At 33.1% G+C, this 20,569-nt stretch overlaps 1 protein-coding gene across 6 annotated transcripts in view; it reads left to right on the forward strand.

Moving 5' to 3' along the window:
* Gbe1 (1,4-alpha-glucan branching enzyme 1) overlaps nucleotides 1–20,569 on the forward strand; it is a 253,379-nt gene that overhangs the window by 70,733 nt on the left and 162,077 nt on the right. For all 6 annotated transcript variants that reach the window (XM_048803507.1, XM_048803508.1, XM_048803505.1 and 3 more), the window contains one exon: nucleotides 13,668–13,783. In XM_048803507.1, coding sequence (XP_048659464.1) covers nucleotides 13,668–13,783 — 116 coding nt within the window. The remainder of the gene's footprint in view (nucleotides 1–13,667; nucleotides 13,784–20,569) is intronic.

Here is a 20,569-nt window from a genome sequence, read left to right on the forward strand (position 1 = left end):
AAAGGCTCTACTTAATACCATCATCTTTTTTTTTTATTAGTTACACATGACATTACAATGATCTTGGCAATTCATACATTTGAAACAATTGGGGTATAATTTCTCATTTTTCTGATTGTACAGATTGCAGAATCACACTGGTCATAGAGTCACCTATATACATACAACAATCATAATGTCTGTTCTATTCTGCTGCCCTTCCTATCCCCCCTTCCCCTCCCCACATTTTTCTACCCAATCTAATGTGACACACTTTTTTTTTCTTTTTCTCCTCACAACATCATACATGTATTCTATATAACAATGAGGGTCTCCTTCCATCTTCCGTGCAACTCCCCTTCTCCCTACATTTCTCTCCACCTTTCTTCCCTATTTAGTGGTAATCTTCTTCTCATGCTCTTCCTCCCTATCCCATTTTGAGTCACCCCCCTTATATCAGAGAAGACATTCGACATTTGTTTTTTAGGGATTGGCTAACTTCCACTTAGCATAATCTGCTCTAATGCCATCCATTTCCCTGCAAATGACATGATCTTGTTATTTTTTAGTGATGAGTAATATTCCATTGTGTATAAATGCCACATTTTTTTAATCCATTCACTATTGAAGGGCATCTAGGTTTGGTTCCACAGTCTAGCTATTTATGAATTTGTGCTGTTATAAACATTGATGTGGCTGTGTCCCTGTAGTATGCTCTTTTTAGGTCTTTTGGGAATAGACCAAGAAGGGGAATGGCTGGGTCAAATGGTGGCTCCATTCCCAGCTTTCCAAGAAATCTCCATACTGCTTTCCAAATTGGCTGCACCAATCTACACGTCCCACAAGCAATGTATGAATGTGAACCCCCCCCCCCCCATGGCTACCATTCTTATTGGAGTGAGATGGTATCTTAGAGTAGTTTTAATTTGCATTTCTCTGATTGCTAGAGATGGTGAGCATTTTTTCATGTATTTGTTGATTGATTGTATATTCTCTTCTGAGAAGTGTCTGTTCAGGTCCTTGGCCCATTTGTTGATTGGGTTATTTATTTTTTTGTTGTTTAACTTTTTGAGTTCTTTGTATACTCTAGAGATTAGAGCTCTATCTGATGTTTGAGGGGTAAAAATTTGTTCCCAGGATGTAGGTTCCCTATTCACCTCACAAATTATTTCTCTTGCTGAGAAAAAACTTTTTAGTTTGAATTCGTCCCATTTGTTGATTCTTGGTTTTAACTCTTGTGCTATAGGTGTTTTATTAAGGAATTTGGGGCCTGCCCCCATGTGATGAAAATTAGGGCCAACTTTATCTTCTATTAAATGCAGAGTCTCTGGTTTGATTCCTAGCTCCTTGATCCATTTTGAGTAGACTTTTGTGCATGGTGAGAGAAAGGGATTCAATTTCATTTTGTTGCATATGGATTTCCAGTTCTCCCAGCACCGTTTGTTGAAGATGCTATCCTTTCTCCATTGCATGTTTTTAGCACCTTTGTCTAATATAAGGAAGTTGTAATTTTGTGGATTTGTCTCTGTGTCCTCTATTCTGTACCATTGGTCTACCAGCCTTAGTTTTGGTGCCAGTACCATGCTGTTTTTGTTACTATTGCTCTATAGTATAGTTTAAAATCTGGAATCATGATACCACCAGTTTCACTCTTTCTGCTTAGAATTACTTTAGCTATTCTAGGTCTCTTATTTTTCCAGATGAATTTCATGATTGCTTTTTCTATTTCTGCAAGGAATGCCCTTGGGATTTTGATGGGAATTGCATTGAATCTGTGAAGTGCTTTTGGTAATATGGCCATTTTAATAATATTAATTCTACCTATCCATGAGCAAGGTAAATCCTTCCATCTTCTAAGGTCTTCTTCTATTTCTTTCTTTAGGGTTCTGTAGTTTTCATTGTGTAGATCTTTCACCTCTTTTGTTAGGTTGATTCCCAGGTATTTTATTTATTTATTTTTTGAGGATATTGTGAATGGGGCAGTTGTCGTCATTTCCATTTCAGAGAATTTGTCACTGATATACAGGAATGCCTTTGATTTATGGGTATTGATTTTATATCCTGCCACTTTGCTGAATTCATTTACTAGTTATAGAAGTTTCTTGGTTGAACTTTTTGAGTCTGCTCATGTCATCAGCAAATAGTGCTAATTTAAGTTCTTCTTTTCCTATATTTATGCCTTTAATTTCTTTCGTCTGTCTAATTGCTCTGGCAAGTGTTTCAAGAACTATGTTAAATAGAAGTGGTGAGAGAGGGCATTTCTGTCTTGTTCCAGATTTTAGAGGGAATGCCTTCAATTTTTCTCCATTTAGAATGATGCTGGCCTGAGGCTTAGCGTATATAGCTTTTACCATGTTGAGGTAATTTCCTGTTATTCATAATTTTTCTAGTGTTTTGAACATAAAGGGATGCTGTATTTTGTCGAATGCTTTTTCTGCATCTATGGAGATGATCATATGGTTCTTTTCTTTAAGTCTATTGATGTGGTGAATTACATTTATTGATTTCCGTATATTGAACCAGCTTTGCATCCTGGGGATGAATCCCACTTGGTCATGGTGCACGATCTTTTTGATATGTTTTTGTATCTGATTTTCCAGAATTTTATTGAGGATTTTTGCATCTATATTCATTAGGGCTATTGGTCTGAAGTTTTCTTTCTTTGAGGTGTCTTTATCTGGTTTTGGAATCAGGGTGATGTTAGCCTCATAGAATGAATTTGGAAGTACTCCCTCTTTTTCTATTTCCTGAAATAGATTGAAGAGTATTGGTATTAGTTCTTCTATAAAGTTCTTAATACCATCATCTTATGGGGTAGAAATTTAAAATATGAATTTTTGACAGAGTCAGGCAATGGTTCACCACAACATGTGAAAAAGGCATAGAGATAAATACTGTAGTATAAAAGGTGTCAGTATCCTTATTTATCAGTGTTCAACAAATTTTTGTCAAGTATAGAGTGGCAAGACTTGTTTGAAATTGGATTAATTTTCAGACTCAATTGTCATTATAGAATTTAATACACTTAGCTTGTGATGAAGCAACTAATAGCAATCTTTTAAATAAGATAACAGATTTTAAGTATCTGTGGAACACCTACAAAAAGATCATGTGCTGGAGCAATTCGTGGGTATGTATTGAAAATTATTAGCTGATACATAAAAAAATACATTTTAATGTTATATCATGTAATGGTTTAATATATGTATGCATTGTGTAGTGTTTAAATCAGGTCAACCATATATATCTACTGAAATATTTATCACTTCTTTAGAGTGAAGTTATTCAGAATCTTTTCTTCTAGCTTTTTGGAAGATGTAGTACTTTAGTGTTATCTGTAGTCACTCTACTTTGTAATAACGCACCAGAACTTCTTGCTTCTAACTCTGACTTAGTGCCTATTGATCCACCCATTCATCTCTCATTCTACTGAAGCCAGAATTAGACTGGCAGTCAGTGTAGATAGGTAAATCAAATCAGGTTGGATCAAGGAGGCCAATTTTGAGTGAGTCCAGCAAGTTGGAAACTGTCCCCTCGGGGATTGAAATGTTAATTTCTTCAGAGCCCTTCCTTTACCCTTATCAAGAAACTGCCCCTGCTCCCAACTATTGCTACGGTAACTTGTCCCAGAAATTGTCCCTCCCTACAGGGAGCTATAAGTTGTTTTTTTTTTTTTTTTAAATCAAGAAATATTTATTGATCTTTTTATGTGAGCACAAAAATATAAGTAGTAATAAGAATGATTATTATGTAAATAGCATTGTGAGGATAGTCAGGCATTGCAGAATATATGTACATATAAATAAGAAGCAATTACAATCTAGAAGGTTGTGATAACTAGATTAAATACTAATAAAGATCAAAATCCAACACATATCAAAGTAGTTTTTTTAATTAATTAAAATTTTTTTATTTATATATGACAGTGGAATGCATTACATTTCTTATTACACATATAGAGCACAATTTTTCATATCTTTGGTTGTATACAAAGTATATTCACACCAATTTGTGTCTAAATGCATGTACTTTGGATAATAATGTCCATCACATTCCACCATCATTTCTAACCCCTTGCCCTCTCCCTTCCCCTCCCACCCCTCTGCCCTATCTAGAGTTCTCCTATTCCTCCCATGCTCCCTCTCCCTACCCCACTATGAATCAGCCTCCTTATATCAGAGAAAACATTTGGCATTTGTTTTTTTGGGATTGGCCAGCTTCACATAGCATTATCTTCTCTCCCTCCATCCGTTTATCTGAAAATGCCATGGTTTTATTCTCTTTTATTGCTGAATATATATCCCAATATTCCATTATGTATTTATGCCACATTTTTTTAATCCATTCATATATTGAAGTACCTCTAGGTTGGTTCCGTGGTTTAGCTATTGTGAATTTTGCCGCTCTATAAACATTGATATGGCTGTGTCCCTGTAGTATGCTGTTTTTTAAATCCTTTGGGTATAGACCGAGGAGAGGGATAGGTGGGTCAGATTGTGCACCACAGTCAAGTGGGATATATCACAGGTATACAAGGTGGGTTCAACATATGGAAATCAATAAATGTAATTCATTATCAATAGACTTACATATAAGAATCATATGATCATCTCAATAGATGTAGAGAAAGCATTTGACAAAATACAGCACCTCTTTATGTTCAAAATACTAGAAAAATTAGGGATAACAGGAACATATCTCAACATCATAAAGGCTATCTATGCTAAGCCCCAGGCCAACATCATTCTAAATGCAGAAAAATTGAAGGCATTCCCTCTAAAAACTGGAACAAGAGAGAGAGATGCCCTCTATTTAACATAGAAGTTCTTGAAACACTAGCCAGAGCAATTAAAGAAATGAAAGAGATACACATAGGAAAAGAAGAACTCAAATTGGCACTATTTGCTGATGATAAGATTCTATACCTAGAATACCCTAAAAGTTCCACCAGAAAACTTCTAGAACTAGTAAATGAATTCAGCTGAGTAGCATGGTATTAAATCAACAACCATAAATCAAAGGCCTTTTTGTGTATCAGTGACAAATCCTCAGAAAGGGAAATGAGGAAAACTACCCCATTTACAATAGCCTCAAAACAAACAAACAAATGAATAAATAAAAAATAAAATACTTGGGACTCAACAAAAGAGGTGAAAGATCTATATAATGAAAATTACAGAACCCTAAAGAAAGAAGTCAAAGAAGACCTTAGAAGATAGAAATATCTTCCTTGCTCTTGAATAGGCAGAATTAATATTATCAAAATGACCATACTTCAAAAAGTACTATACAGATTTAATGCAATTGTGATCAAAATCCCAATGACATTGCTCACAGAATTAGAAAAAGCAATCGTGAAATTCATCTGGAAAAATAAGAGATCCAGAATAGCTAAAGGTTGTTAATTAATGTGTCCTGGGCTGCTCCATCCTGCCCTTCCTCCTTCATCCCACCTGTTTTCCCACCTTTTGGCCATCCCATTCCTGGGCCTAGTCACATACCAGGAAGGAGAGAGATAAGGGGAAGAAAGCAGGAGAAAGGATGCCTAGGACACATAAAAAGGGCAGAACGCCTCCCTTCTTGGGATACCAGAATTCCAGCTATGGCTCCCTTCTCTTTCCCTGGAGAAGTCTTTGTTACTTACCCCTTTTTAAATAAACCCTGCTTGATATGCTTGCCTTGGTGTGTTTCTCTAATGTTCATACTTCAACATTTGGGGGAGCAGAACTTGTCACCCCTAACCAGAGGTATCACTACCCTCCCTGGCCTCTAGTAACCAACATTTTTCCCTCAACTTTCAACAACTGTGGGTGTTAGGCTTTGAGAGGGAGGGTAAGAGGTGAGGAGGAGGCCCAGATATGTGGAGGAACTTTTTACAGAGCAACTCTGCTTTTACATGTTGTATGTAGTTTCTATGTTGAAGTTCTCCATACAATCTACTTTGAGATAATTGAATGGGTTTTGACTTTTAAAAGTAAATAGGCTTATAAATAAATACATGATTTGATGGCCACTGTGTTAGACTTGAAAGTAATCCACATTATTAAGTTCATTTCAATGAAACTAAATATTAATGAAAATATTTTAAAAGAAAATGTAATGACCACTACTCAATTTTTCCCAACTAACAACAGGGTTAAAGAGAATAATGAGAGTTATAATTATAGCCTGTTTTGAAAAGAAATGAAAACACTGAGTCAAAAGCTATCAGCTAAGGATAGAATAATAATGAGAGGCAACTTTTGTCATGCTAGTTCTGCATCTCAATATCTATTTACTAAATTCTCCCAAGAACTGTATGTAACAAATAACAGTTCTAGATGCACTGAAGATAATTTATTGCATATAATAAATAGATCCTTAGGGAACTAGGATCTAATTCTCTTGGTAAACCCATGTTTCCATGTTGGGCAAGACAGGCATGTCTTGTTATCAAAATGATAATCTCTGGCATTGATGAGGATCTGGATAGTTAAGCTTTCTGTTAGGTTGCTGGTGGGAGTATGAATTGAAATTTCCTATCCAGAAAGTATCGGTCAGTATAAATTAAGACCTTATACCCTTTGCCTAATGGTATCACTCTTTATAATTGATAGCAAGGAAAGAGATTTGGACAAGTGTGTGTGAACATAGACCTCAAAATGTTCATTAGTTTTTCAGTTTTTGTGATAGTAATTGCCTGATTTGTGAAAACTCCAAGATTGAGATCCACATTCCTCACACACAGCTTCAACAGATATATTTTTCCAGTCTTGTTTTATTTGTTCCTCTGCCCAAGGTATGTTTAATTGTTTTCTAAAGTATTTTAAGATAAATTTCAGCAACATATCACTTCATAATTAATTTATATCTCTCCTACCACCAGTAGATGAATTTTGTATCATATCTACTATTGTGATACTTAAGAAAAATACCAATACTTTATGTTCAATCTAGATGAAAATTCCTCTCATATACCACAACTGAAATGCATTGAGCCCAGGGGAGCTTAAACGCTGAGCCATGTCCCCAGCTCTTTTTTCTTTTTCTTTTGAGATGGGGTCTTGCTAAGTTGCTGAGGCTGGCTTTGAACTTGTGATCCTCCTGCCTCAGCCTCCTGAGCCACTGGGATTACAGGTGTGTGCCACAATGCCTGGCCATCTTCGACTTACTAAATTTTCTATGTCTATGAATTGCTTATCTGCTTCTGTAGTCCCAAGAGTGTAACAGAGTATGGTCCCTGAAGACTACTAATTTATATTTTCCCTCCCCATATATATGATTATCTCTTGTTAGTTTTTTGTTTGTATTTTCATGTTTTTTGAAATCATAAGCAACAATATGTTTTGAGTTATCACCCCCCTTTTACTAAAATTGTTATAAACTTTATTCCTATAATAGTTAATTTTATTTAAATAAGTTATTTTGATAATGGAGTCCATTTCCTCTTTATGTGCCTTAAACAACATGTTTACCAAATAAAGCTCTAGTTATTTACTAATTTCTAGAAATTTATATATTATAAGACTAAGTACTATGGTTCTTTAAAATAAATATTATTTCCTATTGGTTCTGAATTTATGAAACTCTTGGTATACTCTAAAGCTTGTTCTTGAAAAGCACACCTAATCTAAATTAATATATGTTAATAGGAATTTCCCCTTAGAATCTTAATATGGTCATCAAGCTACCAGCATAAATTGAAGAAAGGTAATTTTCTTGTGTACAACAGAGGGGAATAATTATCTGGAGAAAAAAAACAAAGATCATGAAGCACTGGGTTATATACCAGAAAGGACTATTGTCTTCTAACTTTCAAAGAGTATGGTGGTCCTCTGATCTGGGGTAAAGGCAATTTCATAGGAATTTCCAGTCTTGGACTTGTGAATCTCTTCTTTGTTGACATGATAAAGTCTTGAAACTTCATGTTTACAAACATGCTGCATTATAACCTTCATAAATTCTACATGACATGAACACTTTAAATAATAAAATAACATTATATGATGCAGAGTATTTACTTGCTTCAAAGAGGTGATATCCCAAATATTAACTGTTATGTCATGAGGAACATCTATTAGATGGGATAGAAATGACATCTGCCTCTGCCATATGGCTCAGTTCTAGCTTTATATTATCCCTGTCTGCTGCATTGGCCAAACATCTTGCTTCACTTCTTGGAGGGGCTAGGGATTGGCCCAAGTGTAGACTATTCTCTTTACATATTGAAATCTTCTTGAAAAGTGCAAGAAGACTCTCCATACTAAGGTGATTTATATTGGTTCATTCTCTCAACCCCCTGGCCTTTTTCTACACTGGGAATCTGACCTAGGGCTTCATGCATGCTAAGCCAGCACTCTAACATGGAGCTAAATCCCTAGCCCTTAAGTTGAAACCATTTCCATTATGCATGAGAAAAAAAATTATATTAAATTCAAAGACTCCACAGAGGTGACTAAGGACTGCTGAAAAGTACATCACCAGTAGGTGATAAAATAGATTGGGAATATTTAAAGGAGAATAGCATTTAAGATATTTAGGGGAATATAATTACATTAGAAAAGAAAGGTTATTAGGTAGGAGATAAACAACAGAGTTTGTTCACTTGATGCAGTGACCTTAGTTAATGTTTTTATCATCTGTGCCAAACATATATTTACAGTTAATATTAAACCATGTATCACTCATCATTTCTGTTCCATATCTCCAACTAACTGCTTTTGGCTGGTAGCGTCTATGGACAAATAGAATCTTGCATTTTCAAATGATGAATTTAAGCCTGTTATTAATAAAATACCAATTATAATGTTTGCTTTAGAAACATGTAGGTTATCCTTACTTGATAAACTTCAAATAGTTGAGAAAATGTTGTAATATAATAATTTATGCTAAACAGGAAACATGTTCTTAAAATTTCATCAAAACTAAATGGAGTGGATTTTCTTATAGTGCTCATAAGCACATGTTGCGTTGGGAGTACTTCCTTGAAGTTAGCAATGTGTACATTGTGATGAGAAATAAAAAAGAAATATGAGTTCATATGTTAACATTTAAAAAGCTTAATATCATTTTTCTAGGTAAAAGCTTTCAAATTTTATTCATTTTGTTATTGGTGGCCCATATTTTTAACCAAGTAAATTTTTTTTGGCTTTTCATGTTCAAATTGTCCATTTTTGTTTTCCTATATTAATATACTTAAATTTAAATCTGTCAGATCTGTTCTATGATTTGTATTTTGCTTGTCATATCCCTGGACTTTACAACTCTCCTTAATCGTAAAATTCATGCGAACAACCTTTGCCTTGAATAATTATTAATGATATTTTGTGTCAGAATTGCTTTGACCAGTTGATTTAGAATATTTTTTGATAGTCTAAATTCAGTTTGATTTGGAGAGTCCCTCACACACCACGTCACCTATTTAACTTCAAAAATTATTTCTAAAGTGCAGTTTAGAGGCTGACAACATCAACATCACTGGGGTATTTGTTAGAAATTTAGATTATTAGGTTCTAACTCAGATATACCAAACCAAAATTTCTGGAAGGTGGGACCCAGTAATGTGATTTAACCACCAGAGGTGATTCTGATGCTAAGGTTTGAAAATTACAAAACTAGAAAATCTTGAGTGGATAGTTCTGTATTTGGTAGAGAAGTAAATGATTGTCACATTATTTTGGTTATTTTAGGTTCTCCCCTCAGGCCTGCAAAGTGATACAAACTATTTACATTATGTACTTCATTAAATCAATTCTGTTTTGCCTACTCAAAATATAAATCAGATAGGATTGAAATGAAAAAAAGCTTTGCATACTGGTTCTAAATGTATGCTTTTTAGATGTATTCTGATATGTCTTAGAACTGCTTATTATTAGCATTATTACCTTATTTTCAGTTTTATTCACTAAAATTCAGGAATAGTCACATGACTTATTTCACCAGATGTACATTTCTCTAAAATATGACTGTTAACTTATTATTTTACATTCTTAGATTTTATTTAAAAGTAAAATTAAGTTATGAGGGGAGAAACTGTCTATTACAGAAATGCCAAGTAGTTTCATCCGTATATGCTTGCACACCTTCTTCTCACCTGTTTGAAATCTTCAGCATGTTCTGCATTGCTTATGATCAGTGGTGGAGTGGATTTTCTTTTAGCACAGGTGACAATGTTCTTAGTTCTGCTTTGAAAGCTAGGTTTAAAAGGACCTATAGTGAGAGTCAACACATGAGTTTCCATGAAGAATAGAGGTGTGAAATGAAATTTCTGAGGATCATATGGAGTTATGATGTAGAGTTACAAATAATCTACATGTGCTTTTGCAGTTTTAAATCACTGTAATATTATAATAGAAATTATAATATACAGATTATAAAAGGAAAATAAGACATAATGGAAGCACTTTTCTTCACACAAATATTAATAATTGTTTTCTATAGATCTTGAAACTCAAATGATGGTATACTAAGGAACTATTCCAAATGATACTCAAAACATTTTCAGGTTGCTGAAAAAGCATATCATTGAAGTTTCTCTTTTAAAGTAACAAAATCTCTCTCTCTCTCTCTCTCTCTCTCTCTCTCTCTCTCTCTCTCTCTCGTACTAGGGATAGGGATTGAATGAAGGAGCCATTCTACCACTAACTACATCCTAAATCCTTTTTATTTTTTTTCTCTTTGGATAGGGTCTTGCTAAGTTACCAAACCTGATCTTGAACTTGAGATCCTCCTATCTCAATTTTCTTAGTAGTTGGGATTACAGGTGTGCACCATAATGCCCAGCTAACAAAAGCTTATTAATAGGTCAATTTTTAATGGATACCCCATTTTAAATTTTAGTATTTAGTTTGGTGTACTTTTTCTCAATGTAACCTTGGTTGAGAAATGACTTATTTTTGAACACTAATTTCAGTTTTCTATTGAGGAGAACCTATACTATGAATGAAATGCTGTTTTAATGAATAAATTAACTAATGACTGTGCCTTTTATTTGCATGTTTAACCAAGAAAAAATCCGCTTGTATTAAGTTTATTAATTATCTGAAGTGTTTAGCATAAACACTTCATAAGAAAAAGACACTTTATAAACACTTCATAAAAAGACAGTACAATATATACAGGGTTATAATGCCCAGATATTCTTGTTTCAAGCTTTTTATTTTATTTATTATTTTTTTTCTCTTACAAATGGATTAAACCCTGTTGGGGTAGAATAATGTTATGGCATACATACATAAGATGTATTTGAAATTTTAGTGGAAGGTATGTATAGTAATATTGATTCTGTTGGGCTGCTCCTAAAGGTATAGACCTTTAGACATTTTCAGCTTGTCTTCATGCTGGAGAACATGGAATATATAGAAAGATCTTTATTTAAATATTGCTTCTTGTTCCCAGTTTATCCCCATTGTTCAGATTGACTTAGCTCAGGAATTGGAAGAGTTGGTTGTCAAGGAGGAAAATATGGGATGAATGAAAGGGTTTTCCTGATGCTTATAGATCTCTTGGCCGAACATCTAATGTCAGTAACTGTATGTTACAGGAGTGCCTTTTTTTTAAAAACAAAACAAAACAAAACTATATTTTAGGCGTAAGCAAATGGTGAGTGATGTAATAAGCATCTGGGTGTATACCACTCACCTTTAGCAATAAAATATGATAGATATTATTGAAGCTTCTTGTTTTCCCTTCCCTCTATCTGGAGAGAATCACTATAGAATTTGATATTTCAAATTCCCATTTAAGTTTTAATATTTTTACTGTATGTGCTTGTAAGCATTACTTTTGCATATTCCTTGAACATCATATAAATGATATTTTTGTTTCCTTTTCAAGTTAACTTTTATGTCTTGGATGTTTGTATATTGATACATTCACTCTAATCCATTAATTTTGTACTATTGTGTAACATCCTGTTTAATTATACTGTAAAGTATTTACTCATTTTTGAGTGATTTAAATTTTGATTGCTTACAGTTTTGTTATTGCAACAATTCTTCTGTGGATACTTTTGAATGCTTTCTTAGGCACATTTGTGAGAATTCTCTAGGTTATTACCTGGGAATAGAAATGTTGGCCCACAGGGTTAACATAATTTCAGCTTCAGTATATAATGCTAAATTGTTTTTCTCCATTTATACACTCAGCAGCAGTATTGTTTTATATCCTTTTTGGCTGCTTGATATTTTGGAACTAAGTTTTTGCCAATGTAATGAGTGGAAAATGACATTTCATTGTTGTTTTAGTTTTGATTTTCTGATTAAAAGTGAGCGTGAGTATCATTACATATGTTTATTGGTCATTCAAGTGTCCTTTTATCTGACTATATTCTTTTACCATTTTTTTCTATTGGTTTATTTTTTCCCCATTGATTTGTAGTATTGTTTGTATACTTTGTATGCTATTTTTTTTACAATGTGTTTACCCTGTTAATAGATTGTTTTGCTGATCTCTTTATCTATGAAAATATGCTTATAGTTTTAGCAAACTTATAAGTCTTTTCCTTAAAGTGTTATAGAGTTCTTTTGTGTCTCTATTTAAAAATTTTCCTTTTAAAGTTGAATATTATAGTTGTATTTCTGGGTATTATCTTCTAAGCACTTTACAGTTTTATTCATCATATTTAAATATAATCCATGTTCAATAGTTTTCAGGTATATTATAAAATATGGATCCATTTCATTTTTTTATGAGGATAACCAGCTGTCCCATCACCATTTATTCAATGATGTGTTCTTTGCTCACTATTTTTTAATGCCAACTGTATTAAGTTTGCCTGTGGGTATGAATTTGTTATTATTTATTTTGGCTTTCTTCTTGGATTGGGAGTCCAGCTTTTCTTCATCTTTTATAGTATGTAACCTTCTAACTTTCTTGCTTGAGGCGTTTCTTTAGATTTTAACTGAGCTGTATCATACTCTTTTGAATTTGGGTACATATGATTTCAATTCTTTTTCTTTTTAAAATTTTTATATTAATTAATTTATTTTAATTAAGTATACATGACAGCAGAGTGCATTTTGATTCATTGTACACAATTGCAGCACAACTTTTCTATGGTTGTACACAATGTAGCATCACACCATATTTGCAGACATACCTGTACCTAGGGTAATGATATCCATCTCATTCCACCATCTTTCCTGCCCTCATGTACTCTCTCTACTCTCCCTCCCCTTTGTCCAGTCAAAGTTTCTTCATTTTTCCCATGCCTCCTCTCTCCCTGTTATGGATCAGAATCCACTTATCAGAGAGAACATTTAGCCTTTGGTTTTTGGGGATTGGCTAACTTCACTTAGCATTATCTTCTCTAAATCCATCCATTTACTTGCAAATACAATACCTTCTCTGTATCTTATCTAATCACATATAATGCATTTCTTTTTGTTGGTATCAACTTTCTTTGTTGATGGTATTACTTAAAAAAGGACCTATTGTTTTCTTTTATATCCTAGTTACTGATAGCAGTAACAAAGTTGAAAGTACAATTGAAAAATGTCGTAATCTCTGTTTACTTTTAGGAAGCAAAAGGAAAACTTAGATAGAAAAAAGTGGTCATTTTAAATTTAAGTTGCTAGTACAGCCTTAGAAAACTATTTGTTAGACAATTTGATTTTGTATAAATGATCAATATTTCATGTGTTACTTGAAATTTATTAATAATTTCAAGCTGTTATTAACTGACTTTTTTTTAAAAAATATCTTTTTAGATGGTTGGAATCCATTTTCATATCCATATAAAAAATTGGATTATGGAAAATGGGAGCTGTACATCCCACCAAAGCAGAATAAATCTGTACTGGTACCTCATGGATCCAAATTAAAGGTATGCTCTTCCGTCCTATTTTTACTTGAGCTTATTATTTTGCTTTTATTCTATTTGCATAGTTCATTTTAAAATAGTAAAATATCTAACATATATGAAAATGGTGGGAGAAGCAATCTACTGTCAGGAAAATTTAAAAGCGGGCATCAATAAATTGGAAGGTGTTAGATTATAACTGTTTGCCTGGTAAGATACCATATTTAATTGTATTATCAGATATTCAGAAACTATATGTAAGAAGTGATGTTGAAAAAGTAAGTTTTAGTAATTGAAAACATATAGCTTAAAAAGCATAAACTTTTATGCAAAGTTGGAAACTCTCTTCAAGTGGTAAAATGTAAAAAGGCTTTTTACCTATAGAGAAGGTCTTGATTAATTTGATGTTGTAATGAGTCACATGGGCATGGAAGGGACTGTTGTTTGCCTGTCCCTGCATTTTGGGGACCTGCTTTTACTTTTTCTTGTTCTTTACCTTTCTAACCTCTGACTTGGAGGTTTTTGTTTCCAATGAACTGGCCTGTGTATGAGGGTCAGGCTGAACATACTGCATACTCCCAGCACATTGGCTAGCAATATGGTTCTGCATTCAGGGTCTGTACAACAAAACCTTTTTTTTTTTTTTTGAGGATAAATGGTAATGCTTAACAGGATCCAAAGTCTGGGTTACAGATTTCTGTACTTTAGTTATATAAGAATCTATATCCTTTTACATTTACTTGATTTTAACCTATCCTTATATATTTACATGTCTGTATATATTTTTCGCTTCCTTTGACTATCTTTTTTTTTTTTTTTTTTTTTTTTAAGAGAGAGTGAGAGAGAGAATTTTTTTAATGTTTATTTTTTAGTTTTCGGCTGACACAACATCTTTGTATGTGGTGCTGAGGATCGAACCCGGGCCGCACGCATGCCAGGCGAGCGCGCTACCGCTTGAGCCACATCCCCAGCCCTCCTTTGACTATCTTGATAGATCCTTTGATTGGATTATTTTATTGGCATTTGCTATTTAATATTATTGATATAATTACAAGATATGTTTAAGATCAAAATTCATGTGTGTGTTGCAAGTTTAAAAGATTTTTTTACAAATATTGAAATTATAAGTTTATATGAAAATTACTGAAACATTGGCAAACATATAGTCTCTAGGAAAGCATATAGTATGGAGTAAAGAGACAATTTAACCTGGGATGGTAGTGAAGGTTCTTTTTAGTCTGTACTAAAAAAGAGAAAACAATAATTATAGTATATACAATAAGAGGGATTTAAATTTAATATAAATAATCCCTTTTCTGTATCTATGTAAGCTTAACAAGAACAGCGCCTTTGCTTTATTGTTTGCTCCCCTGTATAACTATAAGAATAGTGTTCAACTATAAGAATATTGCCTGGCAGAAAAGACACTCAAGAATGTTAAAAAACACTCAAGAATGTTAAAGCCATTTTTAGGTCTAGTTTTAAAAGAACATTTCAAATTACTTCATTCTTCTATAGTTTATAAGGCCTGATTTGTGAAAACTGTCATGCAATGAAATAGTTATATTTTGTTTTTATTAAAGTTTTATTATTTTAGAAACAGAATTTACTAATTACTAATGTTGCAGAATTTTTTTCTGCCTCTTCAGCTAGAAAATTTTATAAGCCCTGATACGCTTGCTTACTTTTTAACTTAAATGTTGAATGAATTTATTCTAATATATTTTTCTTGTACAAATGGTAAAATAATTAAGGACATGCTGAACCTCCCTAATCCAAAAATCTGAAACCTAAAATGGTTTAAAATCTGAAACTGTTTGAGTGCTTGACATTATGCTGCAAGTGGAAAATTCCATACTTTGAAACTTTGTTTCATGCATGTATTATTAAAAATAGTGTACATAACTACCTTTGGGGTATGTGTATATGAAGCATAAAAGAATTTGGTATTTTGTCTTGGATCTTCTTCCCAAGACACTTTATTACTTATATGAAAATATTCCAAAATATAAAGTTGAAACTCTTCCCATCCCAAGCACTTCAAAAAAGAGATACTGAAACTATATTAGAAATGAGTGATTATTGGTATACATTGGGAATTATGTTATGCATCTGTTTTTCCATGCCAACTGAAATATTATATGATTTTTGTACTATCTATGTACTATACTTTTTAAAAAACGAATTATTTACTTTGATAAAATGAAAAAATTTGATGGTTTAAAAAATGGCTTTGACTTTGTTACCCGGCCTTTAAAATCTGTTTAGCAGCAAAGAAACACTCAGTAAATATCATGTAAACTGTTCTGTGATTTTTCATTTTTATTCTCTCAAAATTACATTGAAGGAGATGAATTATAAATATAGACCTAAAATAATATTTATAATCTATAGACATTTTAAATGTTAAGGAAACATTTAGGTGCTATTATAATATTAATATACAGATATACCACTTTCCATAAGTGGATAACTAATTATATCTATCAGATTTTCTTTGGAGGATTTATATTCTCTATTAAAAACAAAATAAAAACTTGAGGTTTTGGTCTTTCAATCTGAAGTTGTCCCTAGGTAGTCTATCTTGGTAATTAAAAATCTTATTTTAAATTGAACCTAAAAATTTGTTTCAGTCCACAAGGGATTGACCTTTATAACTCACTTGAGAATCTCTCTCTTATGACTTATCTGGTAGCCATTAATAAAAAACTCATCACCTATCATTGAAATAATAGCTGTTTTCTCTGTGAAATATCTGATATTTTAAATTGAACATTCTGAAAAAAGATATTTAACTGCTTAAATTGTTATATAATTGTCTCCTTCTTAAATTTAGAAATTAGTTTTTCAAACAAAATATTTAAAAAAAAAGTCATACATAGGGTAAATTAAACATTCAATGCCATAAAGATATAGGGATGAATAGAAAACTAATTTCTTGAAATAGACTTTTATTTCACATACAAAGCCAAATTAATGATTTTTTGTTCACACTTTTAAAATGTATACCTTTAATAATATTGCAAATTAAAAAAAAAAAAAAAACTTTTCCCAAATTTCAGAGCAGTTTATCTCTATTCTTAAGTGTGTGCTTTGTATCAGGTGATGTCCTTGATCTTTGATGCTTGTAGTGCACTGTAAAGTGTGTAAGTATTTATTTGAAACTTAAAGTGCTATCAGCAAAAAAATGAATGAATCGTTTATTTATTCTGTGATGGCAACAGAGAAACTTACAGAGGGGCAGTGACATTCAGCATGCTTGATAATGTGTTTAGAAGTTGACCAGAGGGATAGAAGGAAAAAAGATATTTTAACCTGAAAGTGCTGCCTGAGTAAAAAGTGTGTATTGATCGAGGTCCCAACAGGAAGCAAATGGCGTTCTCAAAATAGGACAGTTTGAATAGGTATTATTTTCAAAAAGGCTATTTTCAAAGTTGAGTGTGCAGGGGAAACCACAAGAGAGTTCACAGGGGGATTACGGTGGGAAGTCATCTAAATTTTAACCATGGCTAAGCTTCAAGAAGCAAAGGTTTAATAAGAAATCCAGAGGAGGAATGGGCCATCCTGAGAGGAGCACTAAATTTTGGTGGGAGTCACAGTTAATGAAATCCTTGCAGGGGAGGAGGCAGAGGGGTGAAAAATACTCTGATCCTTCATCCCTCCACCCCCTCTGATCTTTTGTTGGGGCTCTGCATTGGCCCAGCCCAATGGGAAGTCGGAGTTCCTGGAAATAGGGTCCATGTTGTCCAGCTTCCTGAGGTAGAGAGCTGGGTGAAAAACAAGGCCTATCTTAATAGCAAAAATGTAACTCATTTTTAGAGATCAGGGGTTGGAGGCAAACTATGAAGAGTTAGTTTTCTTTTAATTCCCATTTTGTCTTCTTTTATGATTCCAAAAGACTAGCAAGGGCATTTAGAATTATTTTTAGTGTTTAGGATATTTGTGTACTTTAACTTTACCTCAGCAATCAATAGGAAACGTGGACTAAAGCTGAGGTTTCTTTTATCAACCCTTTAGCATTTCCAAAGGCTTAAGCATTAACTCAGGCTGTCATAGCAAAATACCATAGAATGGGTGGCCTGAAAAAAAAAAAAATCATAGTTTCGGAGGCTGGGAGTCCTAGATACTAGCATGGTTGAGTTCTCAGGGCTCTTTTCCTGGCTTCTAGACAGTAGTCATTCTTTCTGTCTTGGCAGAAGGGCAGGGGTGTGGGAGGAAGAGAATGCATCTGCCTACAAGTTTGTAAACTCTGGTGTGTCTTGAAAAGGCACTAAGCTTATCATGAGGGGTCCAACTTCATGACTTCACCTAAAACTGGTTAACTGCCAAAGGCCCAATCTCCAAAGACATCATATTAGGGGTTAGCATTTCAACATATGAATTTGGGCAGATTTAGATTATTTTATAGCTTTTCTGATTTTACACTGTAGTTAGATCTTACACACTTTATTGGTAGAAAAGGAACACAAAACCTAATACCTGTATTTGTAATTTAACATGCAGGAAAAAATTAGAGATTGCATTCATATTTGTTTTAATTACGATAACATTTTGAAAACAGGTATTGTAATTATATTTTTGTCTTAAAGATGAGTAGGTTAAGATCAAAAGAGATGAAGGAGATAGTAGAATCTGGACCCGAGTAAATGTTTTTCTGACAGTACAATCCTGCTCTTCTTCTACATTATGCTATATTGTCAGTCAGGCTGAGAGTTCACAGGGAAAAGAAGAAAGAAAGTTACACAGACAAAGTAGAACTTGAACCATGTCCTACACTTAATATATTATTTTATGCCATATTTTTTAGTTCTTTTGATGGAAACTATTATCTCTATTTTGTAAGGTTCTGAGAAACAGTAGTACTGATGGTACCTTACTGGAATAGAAAGAGGATTTTTGGAGAGAGTCTGCATTACAGTGGGTATGAGATAAAATTGTTAAAGCAAAACTAATTATTAGATCTGGAATGAGGTTGAGACAGAAAGATGCCCTAGAGAGATTTGGGGCAGGGGTGAGGCATATTGAAAATGTATCTAATTATTTCCCTAAGATGATTGATCTGATAAGCATTTTGTTCTTCATCTCTAGAATATTTTCTTGTGTCATGTCTTGGCCAGTTTTCTTTTTCTTATATTATTTGTTCACTGTTTTGAGGATTTCTAATATTTGCATATTGAATATTCTAGGTTTATGTTTTTCTAAGGTATCCATCATTTTGACTTTCTGTGTCATTTTGAGAGATTACATTTCCCATATTCCAACTGCTTTTATATTATTAATCATATTTTTAAAAAAAATTTCTAGTAATATTTTTGTTTCTACCCCTTTTGAATATATTCTGTTTTAATTAAATGCCCAAAGACATTTTTATCTCTTTGAAAATTTTATAGATATTTACTTATTTCTTTTTTTTTAGATTTTTGTACCCAGCCCACATTAATTCTGTTTCTTTCACTTTTTTCTATCTTCATGATGATAGAGTCATATTTTCAAATGAGGTAGGAAAAAGCAATTGAAAACTCTTGTGCATAGATGCTGTTTGGTTTCTGGTGAGCTTTATTGTGGGGTGGTCAGAACTGAATCAGATCTTACATTGATGGCAAAAGGGTGAACATTTTTCTTTGACTCCATTTACTTTCTTTCAGAGCTGAATCTTTTAGTCTCCTACAGAGGGTAGGTAGAATAGGTATTTAATGGTGGACTTTATACTTGCTATTGACATTTTGGACAGGGAAAGTGGATGAGAGATACATCTTTCAGTAAGATGCTTAATTCTCTGTCTTTTTTTTTTTTTTTCAATAATGTGATTGTCCTCTGTCATTTGATTTCTTATTGTCTCTGGGTCTGGAACTTCCTAATTCATATCCCCCCGAAGAATGAACCTCTTATCTTTAGTTTGAGGGGTAGCAAGTAGTGATTTGTAGGGATACACATACTCTAGAGTTTTTGTCCCCCTGATTTTTAACATGGAATCTTACCTTCCTGAGTGGTTCTGTCAATCTCCAGATACTTAATCTTTCAGGTTTTTTATTTTTATTTTTTTTTTAAGAGGTGAGGGGAAAATTAGCTAGGTCTCTTCAGGTTCTTCCTCTGCAATATCAGATTATATGTTTTGTCTTTCTCCTTAGTTCCTTATCCCTCCAACTGCTTTTCATCTTCAAAAATTTATTGGGATTTGTTTTCTTGTCTTTTTGGTCTTCTGTTACTGCCTTGTGCATCTTGATGTTACACATTTCAATGGATATTTGCTAGGGTAAGAAAAGAAACCCCAAGGAAATTTATCATTTTTAATTCAAACTTTAAAATATCCTTATTTATATGGAAGATGAAGTTTCTATGCTGGGTAGAAGAATATTTTATGATTCCGGTGCTGCAGTTTGGGTCATTGTATTCTCACAGTATATAATGATTATAGGATTTCGGTCAAACTGATTATTTCTTGCTTGTGATGTCTTTATATATTATTGTATGTGATAATTTTTTTTTCTCTGTGACCTACAGAAAATTCTTTTTTCACTTCAATTGTTACGTAGTTCAACTTAATCAACCTTTATATAGAAACATCTAATTTGTGGGAGAAAGCATATTTAGAATTAGATGCACTTTCCCTTACCACAGTGGTGATAATTCTTTGTATTTGCAAAATACAATACGAATGTTAATGAGCCCAAATAACATATTAGAAAATGTTCTCCCCTCTGTAGGTGAGAATAAAGTCTTGTTAATTGATTCATTTTTCTTTCTTTCCTTCCACTCCTCCCGCCCCACAGAGCTTGCTAGAATACTGATGGGAAACAAAATAAGTGTGTA

The sequence above is a fragment of the Marmota marmota genome, unplaced genomic scaffold (genome assembly GCF_001458135.2).
Source record: "Marmota marmota marmota unplaced genomic scaffold, marMar, whole genome shotgun sequence".
NCBI lineage: Eukaryota > Metazoa > Chordata > Mammalia > Rodentia > Sciuridae > Marmota > Marmota marmota.